This window comes from Lithobates pipiens, unplaced genomic scaffold (genome assembly GCF_037356315.1).
Source record: "Lithobates pipiens isolate NorthernLeopardFrog02 unplaced genomic scaffold, aLitPip1_a1.2 Scaffold_16, whole genome shotgun sequence".
Taxonomy (NCBI): domain Eukaryota; kingdom Metazoa; phylum Chordata; class Amphibia; order Anura; family Ranidae; genus Lithobates; species Lithobates pipiens.
In genome coordinates, this window is record NW_027507748.1 from 587,340,904 (window position 1) to 587,364,681 (window position 23,778).

General features: G+C 43.8%; 1 protein-coding gene and 1 long non-coding RNA gene across 2 annotated transcripts in view; one reads left to right on the forward strand and one right to left on the reverse strand.

Moving 5' to 3' along the window:
* CSAD (cysteine sulfinic acid decarboxylase) overlaps nt 1-23,778 on the reverse strand; it is a 218,050-nt gene that overhangs the window by 187,598 nt on the left and 6,674 nt on the right. Inside the window, exon 2 of the mRNA XM_077483876.1 lies at nt 8,303-8,393. Coding sequence (XP_077340002.1) covers nt 8,303-8,363 — 61 coding nt within the window. The 5' untranslated portion in view covers nt 8,364-8,393. The remainder of the gene's footprint in view (nt 1-8,302; nt 8,394-23,778) is intronic.
* LOC143983790 (uncharacterized) lies at nt 13,799-20,481 on the forward strand. The gene is made up of 2 exons (XR_013274680.1): nt 13,799-14,408; nt 19,043-20,481. It is a non-coding gene; the product is annotated as an uncharacterized LOC143983790 (long non-coding RNA).

Genomic DNA, 23,778 nt, shown 5'->3' on the forward strand with positions numbered 1-23,778 from the left:
CGTTTCGTCCTCTACAGACGTCATCTGGGGTAGCACTACACTGTAGCATCATCACTTATATAGCAAACAGTCAATTTGGGCGAGAATTCCATCTGCCTGTGTCACCGCGTGTCATTTCCGGTTTAAGATGGCGCCCGGCGTGCGTTCCACGCCTCATTACAATGTTACAGCATGTATCAGCAGACAGACCATGCCCAAACATGTGTAAAATAAACCAATAAATGAAAACTAGGTTGGCCCAAACATTAGAAACATACCCAACGTAAAAATTAGCCAGACGTTGTGATTTATTCCACTCTGTAATACCGTTAGTAGTGTTTCCGGGTCATGATTAAACGCATAAGGGGCATGGGTACGGATCCAATCATTATCATACCCAGCCACCTATGCCGACAAAGCCACACCCACCACAGGGAGGCACCAACACAGTGGGCGTGTCGTACATAGAGAGCACTGATGCCTCCGTCAAGCGGCGATGGAACGCACCGCGTACCGGAAGCACCAGCACCACACGCACGTCCGACGCAAGGGGCGGCGTAAGAGGAAATACGTCACAACCCATCGGAGAGCGTCGAACATCGGAAGTGACGTGAACGGAAGGTACATCACATCCGGCCAGGATGTATCCGACAACAGGAAGTGATGTAATGAAAATACATCATCTCCGGTGTCAAGTGGGACATATGTAAACATACGCCGGACCATACATCCTAGAGGGGATGTACATTTAAGTACACCCATACTAATAAGTATGGGATGGGAACGATTATGTATATGTAATGAAAAGATGTTTTTAAAACAATCTTTATACAAAATATATATCAGCACCGACACAACACATGCCCGGACATGCACTGTGACAAGTACTGATAGCACCTAAGGCAGATAGAATTCTGTCCCAAGACCAATATTATTAGTATAACATAAACAGCAATAATAGAAAGGCTGCCACTTACATAAAAATCAAAAAATCAAAAAATGTTAAAACAGATAAACAAATTAAAATAAAGCACTAAAATAAAATATTATCAATGTGCATATTAACCATTATTAATGAAGGCATTAATATCCCATTCTATGTCCTCTTACGCCGCCCCTTGCGTCGGACGTGCGTGTGGTGCTGGTGCTTCCGGTACGCGGTGCGTTCCATCGCCGCTTGACGGAGGCATCAGTGCTCTCTATGTACGACACGCCCACTGTGTTGGTGCCTCCCTGTGGTGGGTGTGGCTTTGTCGGCATAGGTGGCTGGGTATGATAATGATTGGATCCGTACCCATGCCCCTTATGCGTTTAATCATGACCCGGAAACACTACTAACGGTATTACAGAGTGGAATAAATCACAACGTCTGGCTAATTTTTACGTTGGGTATGTTTCTAATGTTTGGGCCAACCTAGTTTTCATTTATTGGTTTATTTTACACATGTTTGGGCATGGTCTGTCTGCTGATACATGCTGTAACATTGTAATGAGGCGTGGAACGCACGCCGGGCGCCATCTTAAACCGGAAATGACACGCGGTGACACAGGCAGATGGAATTCTCGCCCAAATTGACTGTTTGCTATATAAGTGATGATGCTACAGTGTAGTGCTACCCCAGATGACGTCTGTAGAGGACGAAACGCGTCGGGACTACTGCTGTAGCACTGTTTTTATGGATTAAGCGCTTGATTTCTTTGGTTACATGTGAGTTCATTACTTTTTTATTAAATTTTTTTTCTCTTAAACGGATTTACACTATTGTGGCTCCTTATTTTTCCTTTGTATGAGTTCAACATTTTGAGCTGGAGTATACTGATGTGGATTTAACAACTAGTTGGGACAACTTTATGAGGAGTCTGAGTTGATACTTCCTTGAAAATCTACACCTGCAAATTTTGGCTTCTAAGTCATAAGCTTGTATGATCCTTCGAATATAGATTCGTTTGGATCCATACTATCCGGTAAGCCTTTAATTCTAAAGGTGACGGGAACATCACAGGGTGCCTGCATGCTAGTCTCATTTAAGAAGGTGGATGGTGACCTGTATTTCACGTTTGGACTGGATCAACTCCTCACATAGAGACTTTTAATTTATTTTTATTCGTTTGGACTGTATTTTTTATTTCTATGCAAGTTTTCAAGAATTGTCACACTTAAGGTGTTTTGGTTAAACTGTATGATGATGCACTAACTAGACTATTCATAACTTTGTTAAGCGCTACACTTTGGTTTGGTATTTGTTTTATTATTCACTGTTTTATCCTTGTGATTGTGTTAGCAGCTTTCTTTCTTTTTTGGATAGCGCAGTGTCACAGGGAAAGTTTTTTGGTCTATATATTGTTTGGATATACACATTGCAGCAATCCTTTTTCATATACGTCACTGTAGATATGGATGTGTTTGAATACCGTGCTTCGCACAAAGTTAATACTGATGGTGTTTTCGTGGCAACTGGTAATAACACCGAGGTGGGAGGGATGTTCATGAGACTTAAAAATATTATGACATCCGAACTTCACCTACAATGGGACCTTGTGTTCTTACAGCATTACATTGCAGAACATATGGTCCCCAGAAGCTTAAGGTGGGATGTAAATCCCCAACAAGGTGAAGTAGACCTAGACACCTGGTTCAAGTTCTTTAATGAGGCTGGAACCAATTTGTTGGGTTTCCTGATTGCAAGGAAGAGCAGTAAAATGGCCCTACTTGATAAAGAAATTAAGGAAATTAAGGATAAATTAATGTCATATAAAGACACCCCTGAATACAATTCTCTCTCTGCCAATTTGTTGAACCATCTGGAAAAAGAGGATAGAGAACAAAAATATAAGAAACAGAAAAAATACTCCAGAGATGTTAATGACTATAAGATGGGTACTGTTTTTGGCTGGCAGAAATTGGTTCAGAACACATCCGCCACTGATACACAACCCATGAGTGGTTCCCAATCTGGAGGTTCCACTGCCCCACAGAGGGTTGCTTTGCCTCCTATGTCTTATAGTGAGGCTGCACAGAGTAGGGTGTATGATGGTCCACCCTCCTCTCAGCAAAGAGTGCATCATTACACTCCACACACCCCTAATAATCCTCACAGAGGAAGAGGTAATAATCGAGGAAAAAGAGGGGGTAGAGGTTCTAATAGAGGACGATCATATAATTATGATGCTCACCCATTTAGAGAGTATAATGGCTCTCCCTATTATTCTCCATCACCTAGACACGCTCCTCTTAACTCTTACTATAATGCTCCATCTAACCCTCATTATAGTGGACCCCAATATTACAATGCGGCTCCCGTTTCTACTTATAACAGATTTTCTCCATTGGGAGAAATAGGAGATTCAGACAATGGGAATAATACCTATATTCCATCTGGTTATAATCCACCTAATACTAACTATAGGAACCAGGTTTTTCGCGAGGATCCGCATATTCGAAAAAGGGATCAAGACCCAAGAGAGGGTGTAGAGGGGGAGAGCGATTACAGAGGAGGAAAAAGAAGGCGGGTTTAGTGGGACAAGGTGTGTTTAATTTAAGCAAGAAATCCTTCTCCAGTGCTGAATTATCAGTATTGGACAAGGGCTTGAAATACGCACCCCCTAAACGACTTAACAAATTCAATACTTTCATTGATATACATAAATTTATCAGAAAGATTAACATTCAACGGTATTTGATAACCAACCCGTTCAGAACGGATTATCTAGCGGCCACTTCGGGAACTGTACACTCTGGGTTGGCTAACCCATCTTTATTTATACCCCCTGTACCCTCTGTACCAGCTGTAAAAATATTTAAGGACTTAGTACTAAGAGATCTTGACAAACTCCCTACGAAGTGTAATAATAGAACCACTTTTTCAACAAACGGTTTTAAGTCCTTATGCGAGCAAAAAGACGTAGTTATACGTCCAGCTGATAAGGGGGGGGGTATTGTGATTTTAGACAGGGATAAATACGAAGCTGAAATGCATAGGATCTTGGGTGAGCCAGGTACCTATAAACAACTCCCCAACAATCCTACGATTATATACAAAAAACAACTTAAAGATCTTATCAATAAAGGCTATGATCAAAAAATATTGAACAATAAAGAAAAAAACTTTTTGGTTCCCATTTCCCCCTCAATTCCTGTAATCTATTACTTACCGAAGATCCACAAAGATCTGGTGAGCCCTCCCGGTAGGCCCATAGTGAGTGGCATAAATTCGGTCACTTCACGTATAGGCCGTTATATAGATTTTTATTTGCAACCCCTTGTTAAAAAAACCCCATCTTATCTTAAAGATACGGGTGCTACAATCAGGAGACTTGAAAGTTTAGTGCTTCATGAGCAATGTATTATAGCTACAGCTGACGTAGCGTCCCTCTATACTTGCATACCTCAGGGAATGGGTATAGATGCTGTCCGATACTTTTTAGATCGCGAGGACTCTTTGGCATCATTCCAATGTGATTACCTCATAGAACTTTTAGAATTTGCCATGGAACATAACTATTTTTGGTTTAACAACAAGTATTATTTACAACAACGGGGTGTAGCAATGGGGGCCAAATTTGCCCCCAGTCTTGCTAATTTATTCATGGCTAAGTGGGAGGAGGATGTCGTCTATGCCCAGGGGAACCCCTCTTTGGTCCTGTGGGCCAGGTATATAGACGACATCCTCCTCCTATGGAATGGCTCATTTGATTCATTGACTGAATTCTTTAAGAATTTGAACAATAACGATAGGGGGATTTCTCTGTCATTTGAAATGAGCCTTTCTAGGATAAATTTTCTTGATTTAGAGATCGAATTAGTAGACAATAAATTTGTGTTCAAAACGCATTTCAAACCGACTGATAGGAATAGTTTTATTCCCCTTGACAGCTGCCACCATAGATCATGGTTGAGTTCGATACCACGCAGTCAGTTTCTACGATTGCGTAGGAATTGCACGGACCTTGATACGTTTAGGACACAGGCAGGAATCCTAAAACAAAAATTTGAAGACAAGGGATATGATGCTATGGTTCTTGATGTAGAGATACAGAAGGTTATTAACACTAACAGGGAGAGCCTAGTGATTGAGAAAGCCCGTCACGATCCTGTGGACACTTATAGGTGGTCTATGCTTACATCCTTTTCGGTACAGCATAAACAAATCAAGACCATCATTAATAAACATTGGGACGTATTAAGAAGTGATCCAGTCCTCAATTTAAAGTTACCTGAACGGGCGAAAGTACTTTTTAGGGGAGCACCCTCTCTACGGAACTTCATTGCTCCCAATGTCATTAACCCTCCCTGTCGCCCATCATTTTTTCACAATCTAACAGGTTTTTATCCTTGCAAAAAATGTGTGGTATGTCAGTTTAATATAGCTGGGAGACATAAAACAACTGAGTTTGTATCAACAACAACTAATAGAACACATACTATAAAATCATTTTGTACCTGTAGTACCCGGTATGTAGTATATCTGATCACTTGCCCGTGTGGTAAACAATATGTGGGGAGGACGACAAGGACGTTTGCGATTAGAGTGGGGGAACACATAGCCTTAATAAAGAGTAAGGTCTCTAAACACACTGTCCCGAGACACTATAGGGAACATCATAACAGTGACCCAACAGGTACCCAATTTTTAGCTATTGACAAATATACACCTCCGTGGAGGGGGGGTGCTATGACTCGGGGTGTTTCCAGATTAGAAACCTACTGGATATATTTGATTCGTTCTTACTCGCCATTTGGTTTGAACATAGAATGGGATATTAATGCCTTCATTAATAATGGTTAATATGCACATTGATAATATTTTATTTTAGTGCTTTATTTTAATTTGTTTATCTGTTTTAACATTTTTTGATTTTTTGATTTTTATGTAAGTGGCAGCCTTTCTATTATTGCTGTTTATGTTATACTAATAATATTGGTCTTGGGACAGAATTCTATCTGCCTTAGGTGCTATCAGTACTTGTCACAGTGCATGTCCGGGCATGTGTTGTGTCGGTGCTGATATATATTTTGTATAAAGATTGTTTTAAAAACATCTTTTCATTACATATACATAATCGTTCCCATCCCATACTTATTAGTATGGGTGTACTTAAATGTACATCCCCTCTAGGATGTATGGTCCGGCGTATGTTTACATATGTCCCACTTGACACCGGAGATGATGTATTTTCATTACATCACTTCCTGTTGTCGGATACATCCTGGCCGGATGTGATGTACCTTCCGTTCACGTCACTTCCGATGTTCGACGCTCTCCGATGGGTTGTGACGTATTTCCTCTTACGCCGCCCCTTGCGTCGGACGTGCGTGTGGTGCTGGTGCTTCCGGTACGCGGTGCGTTCCATCGCCGCTTGACGGAGGCATCAGTGCTCTCTATGTACGACACGCCCACTGTGTTGGTGCCTCCCTGTGGTGGGTGTGGCTTTGTCGGCATAGGTGGCTGGGTATGATAATGATTGGATCCGTACCCATGCCCCTTATGCGTTTAATCATGACCCGGAAACACTACTAACGGTATTACAGAGTGGAATAAATCACAACGTCTGGCTAATTTTTACGTTGGGTATGTTTCTAATGTTTGGGCCAACCTAGTTTTCATTTATTGGTTTATTTTACACATGTTTGGGCATGGTCTGTCTGCTGATACATGCTGTAACATTGTAATGAGGCGTGGAACGCACGCCGGGCGCCATCTTAAACCGGAAATGACACGCGGTGACACAGGCAGATGGAATTCTCGCCCAAATTGACTGTTTGCTATATAAGTGATGATGCTACAGTGTAGTGCTACCCCAGATGACGTCTGTAGAGGACGAAACGCGTCGGGACTACTGCTGTAGCACTGTTTTTATGGATTAAGCGCTTGATTTCTTTGGTTACATGTGAGTTCATTACTTTTTTATTAAATTTTTTTTCTCTTAAACGGATTTACACTATTGTGGCTCCTTATTTTTCCTTTGTATGAGTTCAACATTTTGAGCTGGAGTATACTGATGTGGATTTAACAACTAGTTGGGACAACTTTATGAGGAGTCTGAGTTGATACTTCCTTGAAAATCTACACCTGCAAATTTTGGCTTCTAAGTCATAAGCTTGTATGATCCTTCGAATATAGATTCGTTTGGATCCATACTATCCGGTAAGCCTTTAATTCTAAAGGTGACGGGAACATCACAGGGTGCCTGCATGCTAGTCTCATTTAAGAAGGTGGATGGTGACCTGTATTTCACGTTTGGACTGGATCAACTCCTCACATAGAGACTTTTAATTTATTTTTATTCGTTTGGACTGTATTTTTTATTTCTATGCAAGTTTTCAAGAATTGTCACACTTAAGGTGTTTTGGTTAAACTGTATGATGATGCACTAACTAGACTATTCATAACTTTGTTAAGCGCTACACTTTGGTTTGGTATTTGTTTTATTATTCACTGTTTTATCCTTGTGATTGTGTTAGCAGCTTTCTTTCTTTTTTGGATAGCGCAGTGTCACAGGGAAAGTTTTTTGGTCTAGCACAAAAATGAAGCATGAGGAGTTTTACTGGTTGATTAACATTTTTTTATTGCTAGTGTTCAATTCTTCTGAAGGTGGCAGTATAACCAAATTGCCTCAGTATTCCTTCTGGCCCTGTGTCCCCTAATAAACAATAAAAACAGGTTTGGTAAACTTTAAATTACACAGTGATTAAACAAGTTCTGGTATTTCATCAGATTAGGCGACCCATCAGAATTTGTAACGGAAGTGATGTTTTGTCACCACCATCTTGCTACACCCCACACTCATCCACAGTAAAGATACAGTGAGAAGGCGGCAACCAGACATCTTATTACACCCACCGGCGTCTTGCATTTTACACTTATTTTTTACAATAAATGGAGCTTATATAGTGAAATTCAGTATTTTGAAATCCCTCAGGCTGTTTTGATGTTGATTTTTAAAAGCAGCAGTGTTTTGTCAGATTAGCAAACCCGTGGGATCAGCAAGCTTGCCGCTGCTTTTAAAATTCAACAGCTAAACAGTCAGACGCATTTTTAAATACTGCATTTCACTATATAAGCTTTGTTTACTGTTAAAAATAAGTGTGAAATGCAAAACTCTGGTGGGTGTAACAAAATGTCCACTCGCTGCCTTCTCACTGTATCCTTACTGTGGACAAGTGCAGGGTATAGCAAGATGGTGGAGATGGACCGTCACTTCCGTTACAAATTCTGACGGGTCGCCTAATCTGACAAAACACCAGCACTGGGGAGTATGCATATTTGGATGAAGCTAGTAACTTTGAAAGACATTATATTTGGTATTTATATTGATGATATACCTTTCAGAAGCAGGTTATGTCCTTTGATGAGAGGCCTACATATAAATCGGGAAAGATTCATTGGTATAAAAAAAGATGACCAGAATATTATCTGTGAGAAATAGATTTAAAAGAAAAAGAGGATTTATTGTAGCTGCAATTTTGTTAACGCAAGATAAATGATTGCAATGATTTGTCATACTTTATTACAGACTACAACCTACTGCTTTTTAGCAGAAACTCGCACCTGCAATCCACTCACTTAATGCTTCCTATGTGCCAACTGCCAAGTGGGAGTGCCAGTCCGCTACAATCACAGTGTTAGTTCCTGATATGGCAATAAAAGGAAAACTACTTGGAAAACCAGTGCACATAGTACAATGCCTTGAAAATTTTTTGAAAAAGTGGGGTACTTGTGCGCTACTCAAAGTGTATGACGATTAATATCTATAAAAAAAGTGTAACTCAATGTGTACACAGCTGCTGAACCCCTCAGGTGTCACCAACACCAGATGATTAAAATGGCAGTCAAGTGTAGCAGCGCTATATATGTACACTCTAAAATTCACAATAAAATACAACAGAATATAAAGTGTTATATATACATAAACATGTATAAAGTGGCAAAAAAATGCTAATATAGAATCACAGGTGCAAATATGTAATAAATTGATAATTTAAAATATACATATAAAAAAAAAAAAAAAACAACACACATATATATATATATATATATATATATATATATATATATATATATATATATATATATATATATATATATATATTAGTGCCTTGCAAAAGTATTCGGCCCCCTTGAACTTTTCAACCTTTTGCCACATTTCAGGCTTCAAACATAAAGATATAAAATTTTTATTTTTTGTGAAGAATCACCAACAAGTGGGACACAATTGTGAAGTGGAACGAAATCTATTGGATTTTTGAAACTTTTTTAACTAATAAAAAAATGAAAAGTGGGGCGTGCAAAATAATTCGGCCCCCTTGCGTTAATACTTTGTAGAGCCACCTTTTGCTGCGATTACAGCTGCAAGTCGCTTGGGGTATGTCTCTATCAGTTTTTCACATCGAGAGACTGAAATTCTTGCCCATTCTTCCTTGCAAAACAGCTTGAGCTCAGTGAGGTTGGATGGAGAGCGTTTGTGAACAGCAGTTTTCAGCTCTTTCCACAGATTCCCGATTGGATTCAGGTCTGGACTTTGATTTGGCCATTCTAACACCTGGATACGTTTATTTGTGAACCATTCCTTTGTAGATTTTGCTGTATGTTTGGGATCATTGTCTTGTTGGAAGATAAATCTCCGTCCCAGTTTCAGGTCTTTTGCAGACTCCAACAGGTTTTCATCCAGAATGGTCCTGTATTTGGCTGCATCCATCTTCCCCTCAATTTTAACCATCTTCCCTGTCCCTGCTGAAGAAAAGCAGGCCCAAACCATGATGCTGCCACCACCATGTTTGACAGTGGGGATGGTGTGTTGAGGGTGATGAGCTGTGTTGCTTTTACGCCAAACATATCGTTTTGCATTGTGGGCAAAAAGTTCGATTTTTGGTTTCGTCTGACCAGAGCACCTTCTTCCACATATTTGGTGTGTCTCCCAGGTGGCTTTTGGCAAACTTTAGATGAGACTTTTTATGGATATCTTTGAGAAATGGCTTTCTTCTTGCCACTCTTCCATAAAGGCCAGATTTGTGCAGTGTACGACTGATTGTTGTCCTATGGACAGACTCTCCCACCTCAGCTGTAGTTCTCTGCAGTTCATCCAGAGTGATCATGGGCCTCTTGGCTGCATCTCTGATCAGTCTTCTCCTTGTCTGAGCTGAAAGTTTAGAGGGACGGCCAGGTCTTGGTAGATTTGCAGTGGTCTGATACTCCTTCCATTTCAAAATGATCGCTTGCACAGTGCTCCTTGGGATGTTTAAAGCTTGGGAAATCTTTTTGTATCCAAATCCGGCTTTAAACTTCTCCACAACAGTATTACGGACCTGCCTGGTGTGTTCCTTAGTCTTCATGATGCTCTCTGCACTTTAAACAGAACCCTGAGACTATCACAGAGCAGGCGCATTTAGCAGAGACTTGATTACACACAGGTGGATTCTATTTATCACCATCAGTCATTTAGGACAACATTGGATCATTCAGAGATCTTCGCTGAACTTCTGGAGTGAGTTTGCTGCACTGAAAGTAAAGGGGCCGAATAATTTTGCATGCACCACTTTTCAGTTTTTTATTTGCTAAAAAAGTTTAATATATCCAATAGATTTCGTTCCACTTCACAATTGTGTCCCACTTGTTGGTGATTCTTCACAAAAAATAAAAATTTTATATCTTTATGTTTGAAGCCTGAAATGTGGCAAAAGGTTGAAAAGTTCAAGGGGGCCGAATACTTTCGCAAGGCGCTGTGTATGTGTATATATATATATATATGTGTGTGTGTGTATGTATGTATGTAGCCAAGGGTTTGCTACTATAGTTATTATAATTGAACAGTTTGTTGTTGTTTCAAATGAGTTTGGCTCCCTCTAGTGTCTGCTGAACTCTGTTAGGATTTTTCCCTTACAGTGAAGAGGGATGCAGCAAAGTATTGTGGGAGATATAGTTTGGAGGAGGAAGTGACTCCGTTAGCTGGATCAGCTCTGAACTACATGACAGACAATGCAAAGCGCGCAGAACTGCCTGCTGGGAGGAGTGATAAAAGGACAGGCGCGGCCTGCTTTCAGCCTCTCTGGATGCCATTCAACACCTGCCAGCAGGAAGTCTGTGTGTGACCAGGAGTGAGAGACTGTGGCCTATAAAGCAGAGAGCCGGATTGCCTGCCTCTGAGGGATCTCGGAGTACAGTCTTGTTATCCTAGCAAGTGGACTGGCCTGCGTTTCAGAGCAACTGGAAGCCCTTGCACTTCAGCCCATCGGGAGTTGCAGCACGGCGCAGTGGCTCCATCTTCAACAGAGGAGACACCAGGAGGGGGTTCCGGGCAGAGCCTCACAGCCATTGGAGTCCATTGTGGTGAGATGGCACCTGCCCATTCCAGTACAGAGTACAGTATTGCTGAGTGAGTTCTTTCTACAGACTGCTGGTGAGATTTGTAGTTCCATGGAGGTGAATCTACTTCTTCACAAGCATCATACAGCTGGACTTTGGGGCCTTATCTTTCTACCCTGTGCTGTAAGGTCAGTACTATATTGCACTCACATGTAAGGAGGAATCTACAAGTGGTGATATTTCTTCAGTTAAGCAGCCATCAGCATATTGTTTGTTCCACAGTCATTTCTTTTCCTTTGTCTTTGTGGATTACAAATACTACATTTTAAACATCAGGCTAGCTAAAGATATCTGGAGTTGAAAGAACTTTCATTGTCTTCCTTTTTTTACCAAGCATTGCTGCTCTACTTATAAGTTGAACTCTGAAATATAGCCTAGGGGGAGCCATTGAGTATATGCTAGACTTTACACTGTGTTTTTGAATGTAAAGAATATATACTGCATTTTGGTCTGTGTGTTGAGGCCTCATTGGGAAGGTATTTAATATATGTCTTGAAGATCTTGAGTACTTATCCCTCTGTGCGCCTGTTCACAGATACTCCTTAAGGTGAATATGTTATAAGTTCTGTATATGTTCCTTAAAGTGGTTGTAAACCCTTACAAACCACTTTGACCTACAGGTAAGCCTAGATTAAGGCTTACCTGTAGGTCCAAGAAATATCTCCTAAACCTATATGGTTTAGGAGATATTTGCCCAAAAACGGGCACCGCTGTCTACGGCGCATGCGCCGTAGACAGCGGCGCGCAGGTGCACTGAGCGCGGCATTCTCAGCGACGGAGCTGCCGCGCGTGTTGGCTCCCATGCGCGGGAGTGACGTCATCGCAGCTTCGCCGAATGACAGCGGCAGAGCTGCGAGACCCCATCAACAAGATGGATGTGGCGGACTACAGGGGACAGCGGCGACTTCGCTGGCTCCTGTGTCAGGTAAGTGACACATAATGGGCTACTATGTGATGCATAGTAGTCCATTATGCTTTGCCTTTGCAGGGAATGAAAGAGGAAGTAAACTCATCAGGGTTTCTTCCTCTTTAAGTGATAACAATTGTCAATTATAGTTTGAGTTTATTCATGCTCTTCATTGTGTTCCATTACTTATTCTAGTAAACTTTTCTGAGTGGTTCAGTGATATTGTGTGAGTTTCTCATTGCTAACGTCACATTGCAGAATGGAACTCAAGGTGTCAGAGGTAAGAGAGAATCTGCAGAGTCGGGGTAGTCAGTGGTGTATAGAGTTAATCAGCAGCCCCCACGGGGGTACTACTACATATATATATAAAAAGAAGGGGAGTGGAGGAAAAAGTGTCCAATTGCAAAACTGGGTTTGAATGTGATGATAACTTGCAGATCCCTTTAAGCAATACACACCCAGTGTGCTCTAGCCTCTCACCTCCAAAATAGATCCCAATGGGTCAAAACGCTCACTCGTGGCAAACTGTGCCTCCTTCCTCTCTGTTATGGATATTCCAGCAGGCCAGGGAACAGCTGCAGCTTTAATTGATGGAGTCCGTGGGTACTGCGGGCACGGTCACGGAGCTCACGGCAGGTGTGCGCGCATGGTGGGAAATTCAAAGTAACGTACGGGTAGGTTACTTTGCCCAGCCGTGCCATTCTGCCGACGTATATATGCTGACAGTGGTCGGCAATGGGTAAAAGGGATCTGCAAGTTAACATCACATTCAATCCCGGTTTTGCAGTTGGACACTTTTTCCTCCACTCCCCTTCCTTTTTTGCACTAATTTGCACAGCTCAAGAGATTATAAATTATTCATGAAACTTTATGGACAGATTTTGTATATTTTGAATTATCAATTCATTGTACATTTGCACCCGTGGTTCTATATTAGCACCTTTATCTTTTATTGCCACTTTATACATGTTTATGCATATATATAGCACTTTATATTCTGTTGTATTTCATTAGGCATGTTAGAGTATACATATATAGCACTGCTTCATTTGACTGCTACTTGAAAAAGTATTCACACCCCTTGAAATTTTCCACATTTTGTCATGTTACAACCAAAAATGTATACTTATTTTATTGGGATTTTCTACGATCGACCAACACAAAGTGGCACATAATTATGAAGTGCAAGGAAAATAATAAATGTTTTTCAATTTTTTTTTTGCAAATATTAATCTGAAAAGCGTGGTATGCATTTGTATTCAGCCCCCTTTACTCTGATACCCCTAACCAGAGACGTCTCTATAATTAGGCAAATTAGGCAGTCGCCTAAGGCCCCGCCCTCACAGGTGCCTCTCGGTGCCTAATTTGCCTATTGCAGTGTTTAACAGTGGTGGTTTCCCAGTCTGTTATGCTGCAAATTCACCAGCTCTGCGGCGATCTAACCGTCAATCACAGACAGTTGACAGGTAGATCAAGTATCAGCCAACATGCAGAGTAGCACGGGAAGCGGCTGTAATAAGTCCTTACTGTCCTCTCTCATGTCGCGTTGTTATGGATTGTTTGAATACTTTGATTAAATGACTATTTCTATTATGTCAAGATAAATGCTGAATCTCCTTACTCAAAATGCCTCACCTAGAGACCCCCCTCCCATCGGAGAGAGTCCAGGAGTCCACAAGCCATCAGCAGAAAACCTGGATGAAACTGGCCAGGACCCCTTAGATAAGGGTCCTCCAATCTCTGCTTGACAGCACAGAATACACCTGAGATGATGCTTTGCAAACAATGAGTCATCTCTTACTATAAAGGGGCTGTATGCCCAGAACAATAAAAGGAAGCTTTTTCACTGAACAGTGTGTGTCAGCGTACTCCTTCTAAACATGCATGCATGAACACTTGAATTAGACCAGGTGCAGATAACTCGGCCAGAGATTTGTCTGGGATCCAAAACAGCTGGCAGCTCAACGTGAGGCTCTCGGGTTGCGAACCGGAGGAACAGCCGACCAAGAGGCCACTGAGGAGGAATCACCACAGGAGGGACAGAGACTGATCAACTCTGAAAATACAGTAAGATATCACATTCATATCTTGCTAGTATATCCCATTCCCGTGTGGGTCCGTCTCTGTATCCGCGTCGGCTGCCGAAGGTCGCCAAAAGACAGGTAATACTTGCCCGAGGTCCATTATATGAACCTGTATTCCGATTATCTGCAGCCTGTAAGAACATTGTGTTGTTGTATTGTACGAGTCTGTGTTGTTGTATTGTATGAGTCTGTGTTGTTGTGTTGTATGGGTCGGTGATAAATGATGTATGATGTTGAAAGAGATTGCCACACAGCTGGGTCCCAGCTGACCTGGACAAACTCCTTCGGTACCGGTGTTAGTGCGGTGTAGCATTTCACCCAGAAGGGGGTGTCAGGGACAGGGACAAACTCCTTCGGTACCGGTGTTAGTGCGGTGTAGCACTTCACCCAGAAGGGGGGCGTCAGGGACATGGACAAACTCCTTCGGTACCGGTGTTAGTGCGGTGTAGCATTTCACCCAGAAGGGGGGCGTCAGGGACAGGGACAAACTCCTTTGGTACCGGTGTTAGTGCGGTGTAGCACTTCACCCAGAAGGGGGGTGTCAGGGACGTGGATAAACTCCTTTGGTAAAGGTGATGGTGTGGTAAAGCACGTCACCCAGAAGGGGGCGTCAGGGACGCAGGTAGCATGGCTGTGTGGTTGTTATAATTCAAGCATACACATCTATTACAAATCATACAAATGTCATGTTATAATTGTGTTTGTGGATTGATGTTCAGCATTTTTGAAGGAGGTTGGAAGGTCAATTGGGTCTATAGAAAGTGAATGTAGAAAGAGTGGACAGGAACCGATAAGGTGTCCTGAACAAGTGGGAGATTTAGAAGGAACAGAGGGAAGTGAAAATTTGAGGATCTCATTGTTGAATATTAACTGCTGTACTTATCTGTCTGTTAAATGTCTTGTTGAGGGAAGTGAGTGGTCACGCACTACCCGACCCCTATTCTGTGGCCGTCTCGGACGGGCAGAACCGTGACTGAGTCTACGTTTTGGGAAGACGCACCAGGGGCGACCCAGGTGGCAGTCGAGCATTGTAGACAAAACCTCTCTCTCTTACTATCTGTTTTGTCCTCGTTAACTTGAGATTGGGATATAGTCTGAACCGGTACCAGGTGACGAATAGAGGAATTGCCAGACCCTTTCAGAATCCAAGGCAACCTCGTGACCCGTCTAAAATCCTGAGCAGACACATAAATATCTCAGTCATCAAGACAGAAAATAACGGGGCAGAAATTGGTTAAGCCAGAGAAAGGGAAACTCGAGAGAGAGGGAGGAATTATGTTAAGAAAGCAAAAAAATTAGCGAAGATTTGTAGCATCACCATTCCTCCAGGGGGTAGATTGCAGCTGGAGGAATGGTGTAAAATACTGAAAGAAAAATGAGAAGTGTTACCTGACAATGGTTTACTGAAAACTGCAGAAGCCTAGTATAATGTGTACAATATTGAAATTTATTTGAAAGTATGCAATATGATGAAACTTTAGTTATGTGTCAACATTTTTATAATGCATATCACTGATGGGTCTAGCAAAATAGAATATCAGGCAATGCATATGTTAGAAGTATCGCTGAGATAAAAGAAATATAAGCCTGAAGACTCATTTTTTTGAGCATGGCAGAGCATTCTGCAGCTGTGCTCCTTACCCCCATCCTTACGCTTCACTGCAAGGAGTGAGGTGCCCCTCCCTTCAGATCCCTGTGTGAGAGACTGTCTGTAGGGATGTTAATGGTTGAAAGGCTGTGAGATTACTGGTATAATGTGATGTTTGCATGTGTGGGATATACAGGACCAGGTTGATTTAGTTATTATTCTAGCAGGCTAGGATATTAAAGGAATTTTGCAAGTTGAGAAAACAGTAGTTAGACAATGAAACAGTACAAAAGAGAATATATGTTTAGAATGGATGTTATGAAGAAATATGCAAATGTAAATGAAAGAAAAGGCTGAGAATGTTTTGATTACTTTAAATGTAGCAAAGACCACTCACAGGAAACAATTAATAGAAGAGATGGAGAGTTTTCTGATGAAAGTTGCCGAGTAATAGGCAGTGGAAAAAACCCTACTTAGCAGTAATAAGAAATCCAGTCAGTTTATGTGAAATTAAAGCTGGAGGCGCTCACTGGCCCATCCTGGAGAAAAGTCTCTGTGATAGAAGGATTGTCGATGACAATACCTTTAATTCTGGTGTGGAATTCTGTGAGTAGCTGTGCGATTGGGTGGAGGGCAGACTGTCTGATCAAGCTACAAGTATCCGAAATGTTACCCAAGACAAAACTGAGTCATTAGGAAAGTTTTACACTGGACTGTCACAAGTTTTTTTCAGATTTGGTATTCATCACCCATAATATGGCACACAGCCAGATACTGTCTTCAGCCTTTGTGGCAGGCCTCAAGGAGTCAATCTGAAAAGGCCTCACCATGGCCCAACCGGAGTACTGTGTGCAGCAGCAACAATATCAAAACCCTGGACATCCCACCTCGGAACACCAGGATCTCCTATGCTAGGAATTGGGCAAGCCTGTGTCACTAACCCATGTGAGGGCAACCTCTTCAAAGAACTCAGAAGGCCCATTAGCGAGGGTTACCCTACCCATTGAGGGACATCCAACCACTTTCCTAAGCAACACAGGTGCAGCCAGAAGCGTGATTAGAGAAGAGGATTTACCTGACCACTCATACCTTTCCGATATTGACATATCTTGTGTGGACATAGATGGAACTCCCAGAACTAACCCATTGACCCGCCCCCTACAAGTTGGGAAGTACCCAGACCTTCTGGCTCGATTCTTTCTCTTCCACCTGTCAACTCAATCTCCTGGGAGCAGATGTACTGTCCAAACTTCAGGCTTCCATTGTCTTCTTTGAAGATGGATCTATTACTGTCTCTTCTCCACTGGACATTAAGGACACTTCTGCTATGGTCCACAGGAGCTGAGGATGTAGGACATTTAAAGGTGCCACCAGTCATGGTGCAGTTGAAACTTGGAGCTCCCCTGCCCTGGAAACCCTCTAAAGTTATCCCAATCTGCAAATCTATTTCACAGCATGTCAAAGCCCTCATGTCAAATGGCGCCCTGATACCCTGTACATCTCCATACAACACACTTCTGTTCCCCGTGAAGAAGAGAATCCCTAAGGCAGAACCAGACATGTACAGAATGGTCCAGGATCTCCGAGCAGATAATGAAGCTACGGTCCGGAAGCCTCCTTACCGATGCAACCCATTTATGATGTTCTGAAGTCTGAGCCCTTCCAAATGTCCTCAGAGGTAATATCCAACTTCGAGGCCCTCAAACAAGCCATTTCATTATCTTCAGTTTTAGGGCTTCCAGACTATGAAAAAACGTTCAAGCTCTTTGTATCCGAACGTCTGGGACATTGCTGCCATACTCAACCAGATCCAGCCGAAAAATCTATCCACTGCCAGACATTTGAGACTCCAACGTTCCCTCCTTCTATCGGACAACATTACTCTATTACATTGTCAAACACTGAACCCTTCAACCCTTTTTCCACTTCCCGAGGGGGGAATAGAGGAGCCACCCCATGACTGTTTTCAACCACACATATTCCCAATGTGAGTGAAATACCCCTGCATAATTCAGACCTAAGACGGTTCTACAAGCTGAAGCCTTACCACCGGGGATGTCTGCACAGGAGACAGAGCTGCAAGCACTCACTACAGCATATAAACTGGCAGAGGGAAAAAGAGCCAACATTCATACAGACTCAAGATATGCTTTTAGCATTGGCCATGACTTTGGTGTTATCTGGAAGGCCAGAGGATTCCTGACAGCTGCAGGAGCACTTGTGAAACACAGTCCAGCTATCAATGACCTGATGGACGCCTTACTTCTCCCAACCCAAGTGGCTATTTTGAAAGTAAAAGCACACGGCAAACTGAACTCGAAGGAAGCCGGAGGCAATCATCTAGCCGATTCAACTACCAAACAGGCAACCAGCAGTCCACGAGAAGTGGAAATAGAGTGGTAGAAGACCACCCCATGCTTGCCCTACAGACTGTCCCAGTGGACAGAGTTTATCTGAAAGAACTACAAGAAGCAGCAAGTCCGGATGAGAAGGAAAGCTGGAAGCAGAGGGGAACAACCCTCAAGGATGGACTATTCGAGTGCAACAAGAAGCCTTGCTTACCCAGGAATATGTACTCGGGTGTGGTACAATGGGCACATGGAGCTGCCCATCTGTCAAAGACTCTTATGAATGTAGCTTCAGGAATCACTCCACTGACTAGCAATGTCTATAAGTCATGCACCATTTGTGCAAAGTGTAACCCGGGATGCTCAGAGAAGATGCCGCAGAAACGCCTGGCAAAGCCCTCGTACCCTTTCCAGCGGATACAAATTGACCACATCCAAATGCCAAAGATTGGATGATTTGAGTACACCTTAGTAGTTTCACACAGCCTACCACCCCCAGAGTACCGGAAAGGTAGAAAGAATTAATGACACATTAAAGACTTGAATGTTAAAAATGGCCCAAGAGACTGGTATGCATTGGCTGGACAGCCTGCCCATTGCCCTGTTCAGCATCAGATACACACCAAGGGGAGAACACTCCCCTACCCCCTTATGAGATTTTGTTTGATTTAGCCCCTAGACTTGGTTGTTATTTTCCACAGTTACAGTTGCAATCTGATGTGTTGACTAATTATGTAACCGCATTATCACGAGAATTAACCCAAATGCATGTCCAGGTGTTTTCTTCCATTCCAGATCCTGAATTAGATACAGGAACACACCAACTACTACCTGGAGATTGGGGGCTGGTAAAGACATTTGTGGGAAAAAGGTCTCTTGAACCCAGATATGATGGTCCCTTCCGGGTGCTGCTGACCACAAGCAAATCTGTAAAGTTGGCTGGGAAAACACTTGAATCCGCCCCTTCCACTGTAAGAAAGTCCCAAGTCCAGAGGACAAGACATTGACTGCACCATGATGTCTACATTGTATATCCTTTTTCTGTTAAATCTGGTGAGGGCCCAACAGGTGGCTATCACTAAGAGGAACGCTCCTGAGGGAAGTTTTCACCCACATGTGTATATAGATGCCATAAGGGTCCTGAATGAATTTAAAGCCCGAGACCAAGTAAAGGCAGGTTTTAAGTCTTCGATTCCCATAATCACTGTCAACAAAAATGTAGACTGTATAAATTACATATATTACAACCAGCAATGGTTTGTAAATTACACCAGAGATGCCCAGCAGGGGATTGCTGACCAAGTAGCACCCACATCTTACATGACATTTCAGAATAGGATGGCCTTGGACATAATAGAAGGTACAGGGACATGCTATACATATATGCATACATACCTGACAACACCGGTCCAAATGGTAAGGTCACCCTGGCCATCAAATGTTGGAAAGCCTATCAGTAGAGCTGAAGAAGAATTTGGGTATAGATCAGCCATAGGACCAGTGGTTTGGGTGGTTGGCAGAAGACCTTGGCTCGGATAGGTACTGTAATACTAGTTATTCTGGTATTTCTAGCTACTATAGTATGTTATGTTATTACATGTGTAAAGAAATTCCTAGGCAAACAGTTGACCAAGCGACCCCAGTGATGATGCAGCAGGACGCAGAAGATGAGGACTATAAGAAGCCCTATGCCACATTACAGTCCCTCCCCATATCTACAAATTATAAGATCATTCATCCATAGGGATAGCATCTGACTTCCACATGTGCAAAGACTGTGGCAAGGGGGGTGATGGGCCAGCCATCACCCGTCTAACGTACAGCAAGAAAAAAGTTCCAAGGCACATGAGGACAGATGAGTTAGACCACCTACTAGGGACAGAATAGGAAATAGACATTTCAAGGGGGGACTGTTATGGATTGTTTGAATACTTTGATTAAATGACTATTTCTATTATGTCAAGATAAATGCTGAATCTCCTTACTCAAAATGCCTCAGCTAGAGACCCCCCTCCCATCGGAGAGAGTCCAGGAGTCCACAAGCCATCAGCAGAAAACCTGGATGAAACTGGCCAGGACCCCTTAGATAAGGGTCCTCCAATCTCTGCTTGACAGCACAGAATACACCTGAGATGATGCTTTGCAAACAATGAGTCATCTCTTACTATAAAGGGGCTGTATGCCCAGAACAATAAAAGGAAGCTTTTTCACTGAACAGTGTGTGTCAGCGTACTCCTTCTAAACATGCATGCATGAACACTTGAATTAGACCAGGTGCAGATAACTCGGCCAGAGATTTGTCTGGGATCCAAAACAGCGTTGCCCCCCGACGGCCCCTTCCCCCTCTCGTCCATCCCCTCCTCTCGTCCATCCCAGGTGTTCTGTCCTCTTTCATGTCACGCTGCTCCCCGGCAGCACCTCCCCTCCTCTCGTCTATCCCAGGTGAGCATACAACAAGAGGAGGGGTGGGGAGGGGCTGCCGGGGAGCAGTGTGACATGAGAGAGGACAGTACAACTGGGATGAATGAGAGGAGGGGATGGACGAGAGGAGGGGATGATGTGCCCCATACTCTGTGCCAGTGGCGGCCCGTCCATAGGGGGCGCCCGGGCGCCGCCCCCCCTGTGTGGTAAAAAAAAATAAAAATAAATAAAATGTAAAAAAAAAAAAAAAAGTTTTAAAACTGGCCCTTTAAAAAAAAAAAAAAAGTTCTTTAAGGAAGTGCTCGAGCGCCGGTCACACTGCACGCCGGGAAACGCCACGCCAATGCAATCATGAGATTGCAGGCGTGGCGCTTCATTTGCGGGCGTTTAGCCCGCCTCAGGGCGCTTTCTGAAGCGCTGAGTAGCTTCCGCCCGGCGCTGTAGTATGTGTTACTACGGCCGGGCGGGCAGTTTGATTGACATCTGAGTTGACTCAGATGTCACTTCCTGTCTTCTCTCTCCCATCTCACCTGAGAGAGGAAACAGGAAGTAAGACGAGTAGAGCGGTGTGAGGAGCGGCTGCGGAGAGCACACAGTCAGGTAAGTGGTGTGTGTGTGTGTCAGTGTGTGTCAGTCAAGGAATAGGTGGCCTCTCCCATGTGGCAGTGCTTAGATCTGTAGGGACAATCACCAGGTCCAAACCCTGTCATATCAGCCAGCACTGGAGTTTAGACAACCCAGGATGCTCTATTAGGGAAGTGGAGAAGTTGCGTAGATCAGTAAGTGTAAAAGCCTGGGGCATAGGCTATCTGCTGAGGTTGATTGGGCAAAGTGACAGTGTCTCATTTAATGTCTTCTAATTAATACCTTTGTGCTAGGCTTCTGCACTAGCCTTCTGTAATCTCATGGACTGCAGAATTCTGAAAGAGAGAATAAGAGGCAGTACTGCAATGGGGGTGGGGGTGTTCAGCCCAACTCTACTAAGGACTGGTAAGCTGCAATAAATAAATTGTTTGTTCTGGGTTTAGATATCCTTTAATGGCTTATATTCAGGGATGGTAACAGATTTGCTTAAGACTATAGAAAAGGCAGAATACTCTAACAATGAAATAATAATATCTAACTGTTACAATGTGATGCCAGAACACCCACGCAGATAAATCAGATGTAATAACGGGGCCTTTAACTATGTAAATTCATACTATAATCTTGGAAATTTCTGGGTGTGGCTTATGAGAAGTGGGAGGGGCCAACCGTGGATGGGCGGGGTCTTGCGCCCCCCCATCCTAAAACTTCACCAGCCGCCACTGCTCTGTGCCCAGTACCCGGATGTGCCCCATACCCTGTGCTCAGTAACCTGATGTGTCCTGTACCCTGTGACCAGTACCCTGATGTGCCCTGTACCCTGTTCCCAGTACCCTGATGTGCTCTGCTGTTCCACATACCTTTTGCCCATACCCTGATGTGCCCTGCTGGGACCTCTAACCTGATGTGACCAATACCCTGCACCCTGCTGTGTCCGTACCCTGATGTGCCCCATACTCTGTGCCCAGTACCCTCATGTGCTCAGTACCCTGATGTGCTCTGCTGTTCCACATACCCTTTGCCCGTACCCTGATGTGCCCTGCTGTGACCCCTACCCTAATGTGACCAATACCCTGCTGTGCCCGTACCCTGATGTGCCTGGCTGTGCCCCATACTTTGTGCCCTGAAGTGCCTCGTACCCTGTGCCCATGCCCTGCTGTGCTCCATACCCTGTGCCCTTGTCCTGATGTGCCCCATACCCTCTGCCCTGCTGTGCCCCATACCCTGTGCTCTGCTGTTCCCAGTGCCCAATACCCTGTGCCCATATCCTGATGTGCCCTGCTATGACCCATACCCTGATGTGACTAATTCCCTGCAACCTGCTGTGCCCGTACACTGCTGTGCCCCATACCCTGTCCCCTGAACCCCGATGTGTCCTGCTGTGCCCCATACCCTGCGCCCCGCTGTGCCCTATACCCTGCTGTGCCCCGTACCCTGTGTCTGTATCCTGATGTGCCCCATACCCTGTGCCCTGTATCCTGCCATGCTCTGTACCCTGCTGTGCCCTGTACCATGCACCCTACTGTGCCCTGTACCATGTACCCTGATGTGCCCTGTACCCTGCTGTGTGCCCTGTACCACGCTGTGCACCCCATGCCCTGCTGTGTGCCTTGTGATAAGCCTTGCTGTGTATCCCATGTTATGCTGCTTGCCCCATGGTGTGCCCCATGCCCAGCCATGAGCCCCTTAAGTGCCCCATGTTCTGCTGTGAGCCCCATGATGTACCTCAGGTTTTGCTATGTGTCCTGTGATGTGTCCCATGCCCTGATGTGTGTCCTATGCCCTGCTGTGACACCCATGATGTGTGCCCCATGTTCTGCTGTGTGCCCCATGATGTCCCCAATGTTATGCTGTGTGCCCCCTGATGTGCCCCCTGTTCTGCTGTGTGCCCCATGATGTGCCCAATGTTCTGCTGTGTGCCCCATGATGTACCCAATGTTCTACTGTGTGCCCCATGTTCTGCTGTGTGCCCCATTATGCGCCCCATGTTCTGCTGTGTGCTCCATGATCTGCCCAATGTTCTGCTGTGTGCCCCCATGATGTGCCCCATGTTCTGCTGTGTGCCCCATAATGTGCCCTGCCCGCTCCCCTCGTATCGTCTCCTGACCTCCTGTGCTCTGCCCTGCTGTCCCCTGTACACTGCTTATCTCAAGTTAAACCCAGAACTGAGCATCTGTGGGGAAAAAAGCACAAGTTTCACATAAAATAGGAAAGTTCTAAGATTTGTTTCTATTATTTAAAGTGGTTGTAAACCCTCATGTTTTTTCACCTTAATGCATCCTATGCATTAGGGTGAAAAAACTTCTGTCACTCAGCAGCCCCCCATTTTACTCACCTGAGCCCGGTCGTCCCCACGCCGGAGACGCGATCTACCTCTCTGGCCGGGGGTTCTCGGCTCTTGACTGGATAGATTGATAGCAGCGCAGCCATTGGCTCCTGCTGTTGCCAATCAAATCCAATGATGCGGGGCAGGGCTGTGTCTGGCATTCTGTGTCTATGTATGCAA